This window comes from Mustela nivalis (genome assembly GCF_964662115.1).
Source record: "Mustela nivalis genome assembly, chromosome: 17".
Classification (NCBI taxonomy): domain Eukaryota; kingdom Metazoa; phylum Chordata; class Mammalia; order Carnivora; family Mustelidae; genus Mustela; species Mustela nivalis.
The window spans coordinates 11876284-11889537 of record NC_139036.1 but is presented as its reverse complement, the minus strand read 5'-3'; the positions used below and the strand labels follow the sequence as shown (position 1 = coordinate 11889537).

General features: G+C 42.6%; 1 protein-coding gene across 4 annotated transcripts in view; it reads right to left on the bottom strand.

Annotated features, from left to right (window-relative positions):
- The window catches only part of ITGAE (integrin subunit alpha E), a 63609-nt gene that overhangs the window by 11342 nt on the left and 39013 nt on the right, over window positions 1-13254 (bottom strand). For all 4 annotated transcript variants that reach the window (XR_014304616.1, XR_014304617.1, XM_082705806.1 and 1 more), the window contains exons 18-26: window positions 12332-12498; window positions 11034-11162; window positions 7308-7381; window positions 3809-3941; window positions 2309-2407; window positions 1694-1773; window positions 924-1001; window positions 382-445; window positions 187-294 (exon numbers count right to left, since the gene is read on the bottom strand). Coding sequence is in view for 2 of the 4 variants with exons in the window: in XM_082705806.1 (XP_082561932.1) it covers window positions 187-294; window positions 382-445; window positions 924-1001; window positions 1694-1773; window positions 2309-2407; window positions 3809-3941; window positions 7308-7381; window positions 11034-11162; window positions 12332-12498 (932 nt within the window). In the remaining 2 variants the exon portion in view is untranslated. The remainder of the gene's footprint in view (window positions 1-186; window positions 295-381; window positions 446-923; window positions 1002-1693; window positions 1774-2308; window positions 2408-3808; window positions 3942-7307; window positions 7382-11033; window positions 11163-12331; window positions 12499-13254) is intronic.

The window sequence follows — 13254 nt, the reverse complement described above, 5'->3', positions numbered from 1 at the left end:
GAACCGAATGGTTGCTATTTCTTGTGAACATGACTGGTAATTTACTCCTAATGTGTTCCTAAGTTAACTAGACTTGTTTTTACTCCTTTCCTAGAATTCTAGTTTTACACCTTTAAGAATCCACAGTCACTCTGGAAAGAGAGGTGATTGTGATAAAAAACAAAAGAAAAAAAAACTTCTAAGTACCTGAATCTTCGTCAGGTTTTTCACTCTTATAAACTGGAGACCTTGTAATTTGATTGGAACACAAATTTGCAGCTGGAATACAGCTCCAAAGAGATTTTCCCCATGTATCTACAAAATAAAATCAGAGAATGGGAAATCAAAACTGGTGTTGTTTTGCCACCTGTAACTTTGCAGTAATAAGCATTAAGCACTTACATTGAAGAGGAATTCTTTGTAGACAGAAAGCCCCTGGCTTGTGTTCATGTACATCACTGAAGGTCTGCAAATGAGAGGATATTTGTTAGGCCTCAAGGCCTCTTTCTTTCAAATGAGTTGAATGCTACCAGTTGGATACACTAGGACAGAGGGCACCATATCCTTAAGAAGTATCAAAGCTGAATATCAAAATGTAAAGTGGTGGTAGGGCAGTTCAGGTAGAAATATTTGAATTCTGTATATTTGGGCTGGTTCTGTGTCTAATTGTTAATCCTTGGTGGCCTTACTTTTCGCCTTCCTTCTTTCCCAATCCCACAGCACCTCTCTTCCCTCCTTAGTATTATGTCAGTAACCTTTAGTATTAAGACCAGTTGGTACTGCTCCTTCCTTGATTACTACCATGGGGTTTCTGGGACCAAACTTCATCCCCTAGCGATCAGTGGGAGCCTGGATTTTAAGCAGCTTCCTGTCCGAGATGGGGAATGCTTGCATCCACTCTGACCACCTGAAGCTGCAGGTGTTGGCCCCTTGGAAGTACTTACTTCGGAAGAACTGCGATGAAGGCATGCTTGAATTGAAGGCTGTGGCTCTGTTTGACTGAAGAATTTCTGTCATTGAAACTAGGAAATAAGAATGTCAGTTCACAGCTCACCCACTTTGTTCACAGCTGCTTATATACCTTGGCTTCTGGGGGTCAGGGAAAGTCAGATAAGAAAAGATGCTTGAAGATAAGTAATTAGAGTGCAGAAGACTTGCTAGAAGACCACAGATGCAGAAACATTGGTTTAAAAAGGTTTTCTCAACCTTGACAATAATGACATTTTGGGCCAAATAATTTTTTGTGAGAAACCATCTTGTATACTCTGTGATGTTTAGCAGCATCCCTGGCCTCTATCCACTAGATACCAGAAGCATTCCCGCACCCCACAAGTTGTGGCAACCAAAAATGTTTTCAGGCATTGCCCCTGATGGACAGAATCATCCCTGTTTGAGAACCCTTTCCCACCGCTATACCCATACCGCAGATGGCGGGGCTTCTCCAAGTGAAATGACAGGAATAGAACCTCTGTCCAAGGCTCATTTACTAGATTATACCATAGTTTTGTTTTGTGTGTCAATAAAAAAGGACATTTTAAACAACTCTGATAATAAGAAGGGAAAACCAAGTCACTGCAGCAGCACAGATTCCTTCTGTGGCTTCACTGAGGCTCTTCTTGGGCAGTGACAGAGCCACAGCTCTTACACATGCACATGGGAGGGAGACTTTTTCCAGGGCCACAGCCTGGGCCTGCAGGACATAGGGCCCACTTACTTGGTGACTGTCACAGTGATATCGGCTGTCCTGTTGGGAAAGACATTCTCCTCTAGCTGCCAAACTACTGAAAAGTTTGCCTATTTAAAAAAAGGAAAAAGAAAAGGTCACCTGATTCCTCCCTACCACTCACAATTCAAACTGCTTTCTACTAACTAAACTGACCTGGGAAACAATTATTATGCCTCACATTTTTTAGCACAGCATGCCTCCACATCCATTATTCCACATAAGCAACACAATGTCACTATGGAGTAAGCAGGGCAGACAGCATTATTCCTCTTTCACAGCTGAGGAAACCATTTCAGAGCACAGCACAAAGACCATCAGTGGCAGATGAGGGATTCACTGACCACTAGTAACTTTGGGCCTGCTGCTCTTCCCATACTACTCCCAACTTCACTCTGCTGTATGGGGCTGAGTCAACAGTTTGTGGCTGTATCCCCCAGCCACCACTCCTTACTTTGAAAGCAAACTTGGTAGCTCTAAGCTCTGCTGTGGATAGATTGCAATAAAGGGAAATGTGGAGACCACTGCTAAGATTCAAATGACACTGGGATATAGGAGACACCACCTCCAAGACAGTGAGAAGAGTCAGCCAATCCAAACACTCACAGATGACCTCTTGAGTACAGGGTGACCAATCTTGCAGTTCATGGCCAGCTCAGAAGCATTTGGCTTCGGGTCATCACACTGAATGTCTGGAGAAGGAGGCTGTTAACACAGAGAAGACACTGTTCTTAAAGAGCAAGAAAAGAAGCAGTTTCCTGATACCAATTCAACAAACATTCACTGATTTTCTACATGCCAGACATCTGCCAGGAGCCTTGGGACACTAATCAGACTTGGTTTCTGTCTTCCTCCCAAGCTGGGCAGAAGGGATCAATAGATTGTTGAGGAATTTAAATACAAGGCCCAAGTGGTTCTGTGGAAGGTACAAGGAAAGACAGTATTGCAAGAGGTAAAATCCAACTAGGAGGAATCTATAAAATCTTCAGGAGTAGGAGACATTTGAGCTGTGCAAACCTATCATACTGGGATGGGCTGGAAGGCTAGCATGAGGCCCCACACTGCCACACAGCCTTTCTCAACCAGGGCTCTTCACCTGGACCACTGAATACGGAAGGAGATTTCAGTGGCACTTTTCTTAATTCTCCCAAGGATAGTGCAGCACTGATTCCACTTGAGAAGCTTATGAGATAATTTCATTATTTTCATATAATAGATGCTGTCCTAGCCCAAATAGCCTAAGACCCTAGGGACAAATCTGTAACCTGACAAAGCCAGGTTTACTGACTACTTACCATGAGAAAACTGCACTGTGGTGTCTCACCAAACAAAATCCAAAACAGTTATTAAGGGATGGTGGGGAAGAGTGGAGTTCAGGTAATATAGAGGTAAAGCAGAGTTTTGGTGGGCTCTAATTAAAGCAGGGTTGTGTATCAAAGGGTCCATCAACATCAGTTCTGGACCCAGGGACCCATTCCTTTGGAAACTCTTAGGGAGTTGTAAAGTTGTGTCCAGAAATGCTGTATCTGAAACTCTGTACCCCAGATGGAAAATAAGACTGCTTCTTTTTAAAGTGACTTATATTCTCTAGTCAAGTGAAATGGTTTCATAATTACAGATAGAACTTTAAGCAGCAAAGTTTTCTGATTGCCTATGGTTTTTGAGAAGATTTCTCAGTGTTACAGTACTTCGCAGCTGCAGGATGTCCTTGGGAGAAACACTGTTTCCTGTTTTCTTGCAGCCAGCTTCCAGGCTGTGACCCCAGGCTCATGAGCGAAAGGGCAGATTCTTACTTTCCCAGTGCAGGCTCATGTGTTAGAGATTTTTTTTTTCCCCTCTCAGAACCCTGGTTAAGAAAGGCTGCAGGCAAGAAAGTGACTGCAGAACAGCCGCACTGAAGGTTCTGGAGACAGAGAGCAGCGTGATTGGACTCACAGCACAGCTGTGGTTTGGAGTGTAGTGGTTTGGAGGGGATTCATCTCATTAGTAATTATTTATTGGATGGATCAGGATGAGACTGGAGACAGGGAGACCAGTTGGGAGGTTTTCCATAAAAAAGCAGGCATACAGGGAGGGAAAGCCATGTGTGGCATATTTCACTGTTACCTTTTGTATCCTTTTAAACTGGAGGTTTCTGGGGTAATTCAAATTCATGGTCGTCATGTAGGAATCTTCCCCAGAGTTAGTTAGGTTAATGTTCATAGTCAGCTCCTTTGTGAGACCAACCACCAATTCCTGCCTACACCGGATAGACAAATAGAAACAAGTTACCAGTTTATTTAATCTTTAAGAATGACAAGCAGTACATTAGTACATTCTTAACTCCTTAGATTGCCTAGATTTTCTTCCGCTCAACATAAACAAATGCCTGGACCACCACACACACCTCAGTTGGTGTGTGAGATGATGATAATGGCTACCATGTTGATTTCTATGTGGCAGGGACTGTGTTAAATACTTCACATCCTGAATTAATCCTCACAATAACCCTATAAGATAGTATGGTTACTCTCCATTTCATAGAAAAGGACAGAAGCTAAGAGAGTCTAACTAATTTGCCTCAGGTCTAGCATTCTCAAAAGACGGTTGGGAAAATTATATTTAAATCCTCTTTCTACTACCAAATCACTGCAACCCTAGGCAAGATACTTCATTCTCCCAAGTTCATACATTTCACATATACTTACGGAGTAGTTTCTCTGTGCCAGATATTCTGCTCAATACCAGAGACTGAGCTGCTTGAAGTGTCTGAGACAGATACTGTCCCTGCCTCTTTCTTGGCCTCAGTTTCCCATTCGCAAACTCATTCAGGCCCTTCCAGTTTAAAGAGTGGTTTAAAACAGTCTTTTCAGACTGGGGGATTTGTGAGAGCTTCTTTCAGTCTGCTGAGGTGCTGTGGGGCCCCAGAGTATAAAACCACTATCCACTATTAACAATACAAAGAAAATCTCCTAACCATCCAAAATGTTCAAAAATAGGATAGGAAGCTCTGGGAAGCAACGTGACATGTGTTTTGTTGTTATATTGCTTTTGTTTTAGCACAGCTGAGAAGAGAATAGATTGATCAGTGGGAGAGAGGGGGCAGAGATAGCTAGAGCCTGCTGTATGTGGAAATCCAATTGAGAGATGGCAAATGCCTGTGTAAAATAGTAGTAGTGGCGATAGACACAAGGGATTGAAGCCAGATACAGTAAAGCCACACTTGCAACCAGAGCAACAGAGAAAGTGATCCAGGATAAGACCTGAATGTATGACCAAGTGGTGCTCTTCATGGGGGAGACCAGAGTACCACCACCAGGGTGGCAGTTGACCAGATGAGTTCACTTAGGGGTATAATGAGAAGTGCCAATGGTGTAAGGTAGAGATGTTGAAACATCAGTTGGATATACTGTTCTAAAGCCCAGGAGAGGGCTCTGGGAGCCACTGGAATATTTCACAGGGGTTCTTAACTGAAGGACCATGGATAGTTTCGGAAAGCCCCCAATGCAAACACTTATGTATGAACATGTGATCTTCTACAGAGTAGGGTCTGTAGTTTTCCTTAGGTTCTTTAGGAGACCAATATCCAGAAAAAGGTGGAAAACACTGAAATGTTTGGATGCTAAGGATTAGACTCAATAATGCTTTTGAAAAAAGGAAGAGACTAATTACTACTTACACTAGGGGGCGGTGTGGGGCCAGTTGTGTGTGCTACGTATCACAAGGAGCTGGGTGGGAGGGAATTTCTCGGCTGTAATTAATTACTGTTGGAAACGGCTGCATCTGTTTTTTAGGCTGGATTCCAAAGCACTCAAAAGTCTTCAACTGGATCCTCAATAATTGAGATAGGCTAAGCCATCCACAAGTCCTACAAATGTCTACAAAAAGGCTTACTAGGATTAGGCATCGGTGTTCTTCCACACAGATGCCTACCCTGGCCAACAGGCCATCAGTACCATGTTCCATATACAGCACTAGTAGCCAGGGAGGGTATTTTAAGACCATCACATGTCCAAAGCCAAACTCCTTATCTCTTCCTCTCCACCCTGCCTTCCAAGATCATTCTTCTAAAGGCTTCCTACGCCAATTCAGTTCTTGGTATTGCCATTATTCTGGAGTTCAGTGTGATCCAACAGAACTTTTGCAAGAATGGAAATAGCCTGTATCTGTGCTACTGAAGATCACCAGCCCCATGTGGATGTAGGGCCTTGAAATGTGCCTAGTTCAACTGAGGAACTAAAATTTTAATTATACTTAATTTTAATTAAATACCCAAATGTGACTAATAGTTACTGTACTGGACTGCAAAGTTCTAGATGCTCAGGATGAAATGAAGGAAGCTGCCTTAGACCCTTCTCTTTCTCTCACTCCCCACATCTAATCCATCAAAAAATCCTGTGGGCTCTAACTTCAAAATATAACCACCTTCAACTGCTTAAAACTGTGGACAAGTCACCATCACTTTGCACCTGAATTCTAATAGATCCTTACTATCTCCCTGCTCGCATCTTTTATCCTGTAGTCTACAACACAGCAGCAAGAATGAGCCTGTTAAAATGCGAGATTCTGTCATTCCTCTGGCTTACTAGTCCACGGTAAGAGCCTTTATGCAGGGCCTCAGAAACCGTGAATAACGATTCTCCCTGCCCCGGCTTTACCCTTCCCTTCTTCATCCTACTTTAATCACACCGGTGTCCTGGCCATTCCTCCACCCACAAGCCATGCTCCCATCTCAGGGCATTTGCAGTTGCTCTTCCTGCAGACACCCACCTAGTTCATCCCTCAACCTCCTCCTGTGTGTACCAAAACATCAGCTCAGTGAGCCCTTTTCTGACCATTCTAAAACTGCAACCCAGGCACCTGGGTGGCTCAGTGGGTTAAGTCTCTGCCTTTGGCTCAGGTCATGATCTCAGGGTCCTGGGACGAGTGCCGCATGGGGCTCTCTGCTCAGCAGGGAGCCTGCTTCCTCCTCTCTCTCTCTCTCTCTGCCTACTTGTGATCTCTGTCAAATAAATAAATAAAATCTTTAAAAAAAACATTAAAAAATAAAACTGCAACCCACGCCTACCCAGCACTTTCTCCCACCTTCCCTGTCTTTTCTTCATAGGGTACTACGTATATCTCATCAATATTACATTTACCTATTATCTTTTCCACCTAAAACACCAGGAGGGCAAGAATTTTTGTCTATGTTGTTTGCTGATGTATCTTCAGCATGTTTGTGGAGTGCTTGGCACAGAGGAGATGCTCCGTCAATATTTAATGAATTAGTTAAGTAATTTGGTTAAGAGGTGAGTCAAGGAAGAGGCTACCTCTGAGATAGTCCTAGGAGCAAGGGACACTGGGTTATTAAAGTAGCATTATCCAGGATGTCAAGAGACCTGGGTTCGAGTCCACCAACTGAGCACTGTGACCACACACAGTCCTTCCAAGCACTGAGTCTGTTCCCTACTGAGGGATACAAATCTCTTGCCTCCCTCATGGTATGGTTGAGGACCCAGTGAGATAATACTTGCAAAGCCTTTTGTGGGCCATGAGGTTGGGTCAATTTTGATGAGGGCTTTACCCAGGTAAGCCTTCAGAAGGAAGTTAATTGCAGAAACTATGATGACTGGGTCCAACTCACTGAGAGATAGTGGTGGCTATCTGTAACTCAGCAACACAAAACAATTTATTCTTGCAGTTCTTCTCATAGGGCAGCTGTAACCAAGCAGAGAGAAACAGGGGTCAGTCCAGGAACACCGCCATCCCCAGTAGCTTTGCTTCATGATCTTCTCCTTAAGACATACTTATCCTTCCTTGGACTCTGAGAAGTACAGGTACAAGGGAGTGAAGGCTGATAGACCGGGGGGGTGGGGGGGGCGGTGCCCATAGGGCCAAGAGAGCTGTGACTTACATTCCTTGACCTGTCGGGGGTAGGGAGTGTGCTTCGTCTTACAACATAGGTACACCATGACTCGGGCCTCTGGTCAAGGTAAAAAATGTGGTGACCTTCATGGAAAGGTGGGGGTGTCTGTCACATTTATATCATGTGAATTAAGCAGCAGTGTTCACAACTCACTAATTTGAACACTTGGGGGAGAAAACCTAAGTGAAAAGAAGCTTCCTTAGTCCCTTTACAAGTAAAGACAGGAACAGCAGGGGCAGGAATAGGATATACCTAATCACATATTATCAGGTCTAGTCCTGTGAGGTTCTTGTCCCCCATGGCCAGTCTTCCCCTTATAATCTTGCTTCCACTAAAACAAACTAATATGGAAGTTTACATAGGCTCCAAAAGGCCCAGTCAAGGTTGAACAGCCCTAGTTAAGTTGAAAGATCCTTTTTCTTTCAACTTAACTAGTTGAAATGTTCCTTTTTAAAATTATTATGTTCAATTAGCCAACATATAGTACATCATTAGTTTCTGATGTAGTGTTCAACGATTCATTAGTTGCATATGACACCCAGTGCTCATCACCACGTGCCCTCCTTAATACCCATCACCTGGTTACCCCGTACACCCATCCTCCTCCTTTCTGTAACCCTCAGTTTGTTTCCCGGAGTCCAGAGTCTCTCGGTGGTTTGTCTGCCTCTCTGATTTCTTCCTATTCAGAGTTCCCTCCCTTCTTCTATGGTCCCCCTGCACTATTTCTTATATTCCACATATGAGTGAAACTATATAATTGTCTTTCTCTGCTTGACTTATTTCAGAAAGATCAAATTTTCTAAAGGAGCTGCATCTACTTTTTTATTATGCAGGAAACATAGGCAGATCCTTAATAGGAGAATCTCTATAAGAGATTCTCTGTAAGAGAGCAGTATTTATGTCCTCAGCAGGCAGTGACCACCTCAGCAGCTTTCTGCAAAGACTGTTACCATGGCCTGGAGCTGGAATGGGAACTCAGAGCTAGAAAGGAAGCCTACTTCGTGGAGAAGTGAGATACAGTTTGCAGAAGTCAGATCCTGGAGCTCTATCTGGCTAGGTCAACAGTTTGAGGCAAATTTTTTAGTTTTGCTTTTAATACAGTGAAGTAGCTTGTTTTTCACTCAATCGTAGTGGAAGAGAGCAGGATTAAACCAAGCTCCCAGCTAGAACTCATTCTTTGGAAACATCTATGTGCCTAACCCAACACCAAATAATTTCTCCACACCCATTTTATTGATGGAATAAATTTTTTTAAAAATCTCTTTGCTGGACATCAAAGTAATAATTTATTTAGGTAAGAATTGTGAATGGATGTTACATAAGATATAAATACACTCAAAGCATTTCAAAGCATCTCCCTATAACATATTTATTAATTATATGATATGCCTCCTGATGCATAGGCACTTGGAAGGACACAACTCCACTTCTGTGCTATTCCTGCCAAAAATGCATAACCTGAATCTAATCATGAGGAAACATATTCCATAAAAGAAGTGGCCTATTTGATCCTTCAAAAATAGTAAGGTCATAAAAAACAAAGACAGACTGAGATATCATTGCAGATTAAAGGAGTCTAAAAATAAGTCCTGAAAAAAATGTAATGAATGATCCTGGGCCAAAAAAAAGAACTTATTCTCTTTTGCTATACAGGACATTAATAGGACAACTGGTGACATCTGAGTAAAGTTTGTACATTAGATAACATAGCATTTTGTCACCGTTAATTTCCTGATTTTGATCCTTGTACTGTGGTTTTATAAGAGAATGTTCTTGTTTTTTAGGAAATATATACTGAAGTATTGGGAGTAAAGGGGTATCATATTTGTGATTTAGTGTCAAATGGCTGCAAAATATAAATGTGTGATATGCATATATACACACATATATGGGTGTGTATATGTATAAGTTGGAGGGAAAGAATGATAAAGCAAATATGTTAAAATGTCAAAATGGTAACTTTCAGGGAATCTGAATAAAAGATACATGGGAATTCTTTGGATTATTCTTTAATTTTTTTAGTGAGCCAAATATTTCAAAATAAAAAAGTTCTAAAATACCAAAATATATATAAGTAGTAATCATCTACTTATTGATAAAATTTTGTCACATTAGTTCTCTTAATCTTTTCTGAATCATCTAACTTGCCGTCAAATTTTAAAAAACTCTTTACAAAAGAAGTACACTATTATAAATTTAAAATAACAGGGTCGCCTGGGTGGCTCAGTGGGTTAAGCCTCTGCCTTCAGCTCAGGTCATGATCTCAGGGTCCTGGGATCAAGTCCCGCATCGGGCTCTCTGCTCAGCAGGGAGTCTGCTTCCCCCTCTCTCTCTGCCTGCCTCTCTGCCTACTTGTGATCTCATGCGCTCTCTCTCTGTCAAATAAATAAAATCTTTTTAAATAAATAAATAAATACATTTAAAATAACATTTCTTGCCTAAAATAATCAAGCTGACAATCTTCACTCATAGGGAATCTGATTCTCTCTCTTCCTGGGCAGATGGGCAATAAAAAACAGTTACCCTGATTATGCTACTCTCTTATTTCTTTACTATTTGTGACTGATTCATTGGATATTGGCCAAAATCTGAGCCAAAGAATTATATGATTTAATTTATGTAGAACACTGTTGTAAAACTACTAGTCATGAGTGTCCTATGATTACCTGGAAATAAACTTATACTACCTGAAGCTTTTCTGTGCCAGTATGAGCTGCTTTTGACTTCTCTTCCTTTTTGGAAATGCAACTAATTCCAGCTCACTGTAATTATTACTTAAATGGTCACGTTGTCACTTTGATCTTGCTGAGTTTTCTATATGCCATAAGATTCTCTAAATGAAGACTGACAGAATACCATGGGGGCCAGGGCCTAGGTGGGAACCAAATCACCTTAGATAGCAAGGAATTGGGAAATCTGACTGTTTATTTTGCCCTCAGAATTCCCTTAGTATGAGAGAAGTTTCTTGTGAAATTACCTGCCTGTTAGGGTATAGGTGTAGTAGGCCAGACACTCAGCTGAAGGCCATGGTCAGGACCTGGGTCAGCAGGTGCACTAAAGGGCATCCTGTCTACAGCACAGAGGAGGTTAACTCTAGTTCAGGCCCCATGCAGAACCCCCATCACACCAGGAACTCCACCACACCTCATCAGAGACCTTTGCCAAGCTGGACGACATATTTCTATGCATCATTAAAAATGGAGCAAGCATGTTTTCTGTGAACATGAAGGAACTAACCTTGCATGTGGTTTGGAGACTTTGTGTTACCCACCAGTAAGGCCCTAGGCAAATTAACACCATCTTAGGAACTCCATTTCCCCCATTTAAACGGCAAGGGGCCCAAATACTATCTGAGAGCCCTCCTAATTTTAACAGTCTTTGAAGTTAGAGGAACAGGTGCTTGTTGGGTGTGGTTCCCAGGAGAGTCTCACATAGCTGAGTCACCTGGAAGATGGTGAAGGGTTTAGTGTAGAAGTCCAAAACGGGTTGGGGATGGTCCCTCTGGCCTTCTGAGGTCTGGAGTTGGTAGCTGATGCTGACACTGATGTTGGAGAAGCAGTCCTCCTCACAGAGCTACAGAGTCACCAAGTAATGCAGGGTCAAAGTGGCATGTGGGGGACAAGAGAACAAGGAGAATACTTATAATTTTAATGTGTCATAATGAGAAATAAACAATGCAAGTGGTGAGTCAGAAGTTGTAAGCCTCTTCCAAATAAGCCAAGCTGAAGGGAAACTTCTTTCAACCAAGCTGCCTAGAGCTGTGGGGAAAAAAAAAAATCTCACTTGATCTGCTATGCCTTCAGGCCTAATAACTCCTGTTGGTTCCCATCCCAAACACAAAGGGATTCTGCCCAACAGGAGTTAAAAACCAATTCTATTTTTTGTTTTTTGTTTTTTTTTTTTTTGGAGGGCAAATGGAAGGGAAGAAGGGAAGAATCATGGCCACATCTGTGTTAATAAAGATCTTTCTCAAAGCAACCTGGAGGAACATATTAGAAAGGTAAAAGCTGAAGATAAAGGAGATTCCGTAGGGTGCCATTGGCTATTCTCCTTAAGTGAGCCTTTCAGCCATGGTGGGAGCTTTGAACACCCCAGAGGAGGTGAGCATGATCCCTGCATGGGAAATGTAGCTTTTATTTAAGGAAGGCATAGACTTGCTAGAAACTCTTTCCTAATCCAATTAACACTCTGAACAGACATAGGAACACATGTGTAGGCAGAAGCATCATCACGAGTTTACCCGAATAAATGATCCTTGGAGGTCCTTCTAGGTCCCGACAGGCTCTGAATGCCGACAAATACATTTCTTTTATGTCTCTAGCACCTTTATAAATGACTTTGTCTTGATTTCTACTTTCTCATTCAATTTTGCTCATGTTCATTCATATAAAAGCACTCAGCTCCAATGCTACTACCAGGTGAGGTGAGAAGACATGAGGTGGGAGGAACCCCTATTATTCCTAATTTGTTACCAAGAAAAATGTCAGCCATTAGAGCATTTCCCTTTGTGCTGAGGTTCTAGGAGGCTCAGAGGTATAATTAATGTTCCATTTCAGCAGAGTTCTTTACTCTGGAGTTCCAGTACAATTAACTCCATCTCTCATGCCATTATGTGGTTCTTAATCTATTAGGATTATTTTAATTGCCTAGTTTGTTTTGGGTATATATCTTTCATTGCATGCACCTCAAATCTTTTCTCAACAACATACACTCCTCTGGACTTTCTTCTAAACCCCACTTACCTCTCCCTCTGTGGGAATAAGCAGGAGGGACTCACAAAGCTGGGACATACTGGTGTCCCACTCCCGATGGTGGCTCTGACAATTACTCTTGTCTGAACACTGCAGCCTTTTCCTCTGCTTCACCACATCCACATCCACTGTGAAGTTCAGAAATGTCTCTCTGAAGCCTGGGAATGAAGACCAGACCTTCATAATGAGGCTGGAGTGGATAAGCCTGAGAAAAAGCACCCCTCGCCTGCCTGCCTTATGAGCCCCTCCTGAGTGGTATCCCCACCCAGTCCTTTGTGATGGATTCCTTAGTTTCTTCACTTCAAAAGTACTTTCATCATGGTCTTCTGGCACCTGGATAGCGTCCCTCAGTGCCCCAGCCCCAAACCCATTCTCAGGACTGAGTCAGTCTTCCCTTAGGGGAAGGAGGGCTCAGAGAAGAGGCTATGATTGAAGGAGAAAATGAGGAGGAAGAATAATTCAGAAAATGGAGAGAGAAACCCTAGAGTAAAAACAAGGATGGGGACGCCTGGGTGGCTCAGTTGGTTAAGCAGCTGCCTTCGGCTCAGGTCATGATCCCAGCGTCCTGGGATCGAGTCCCACATCGGGCTCCTTGCTCTGCAGGGAGCCTGCTTCTCCCTCTGACTCTGCCTTCCACTCTGTCTGCCTATGCTCGCTCTCGCTCGCTCTCTCTCTGACAAATAAATAAATAAAATCTTAAAAAAAAAAAAAAAAAAAAACAAGGATGGCAGAGCTGGAAGCACCTTACAGATTACCTGGGCTAATTCCCTTACTGTACAGAATAGGCGAGATGGGAGATGGAGACTTGGCTACGTTTTTCTGAGTGTTCTTTCAGGAATTCAATCCTTAATCCTTGAGGAAGGGATACAGAGCCCCTCTTCCCAGCAGGGGTCAGATAAAGCCCTTCATAGTAT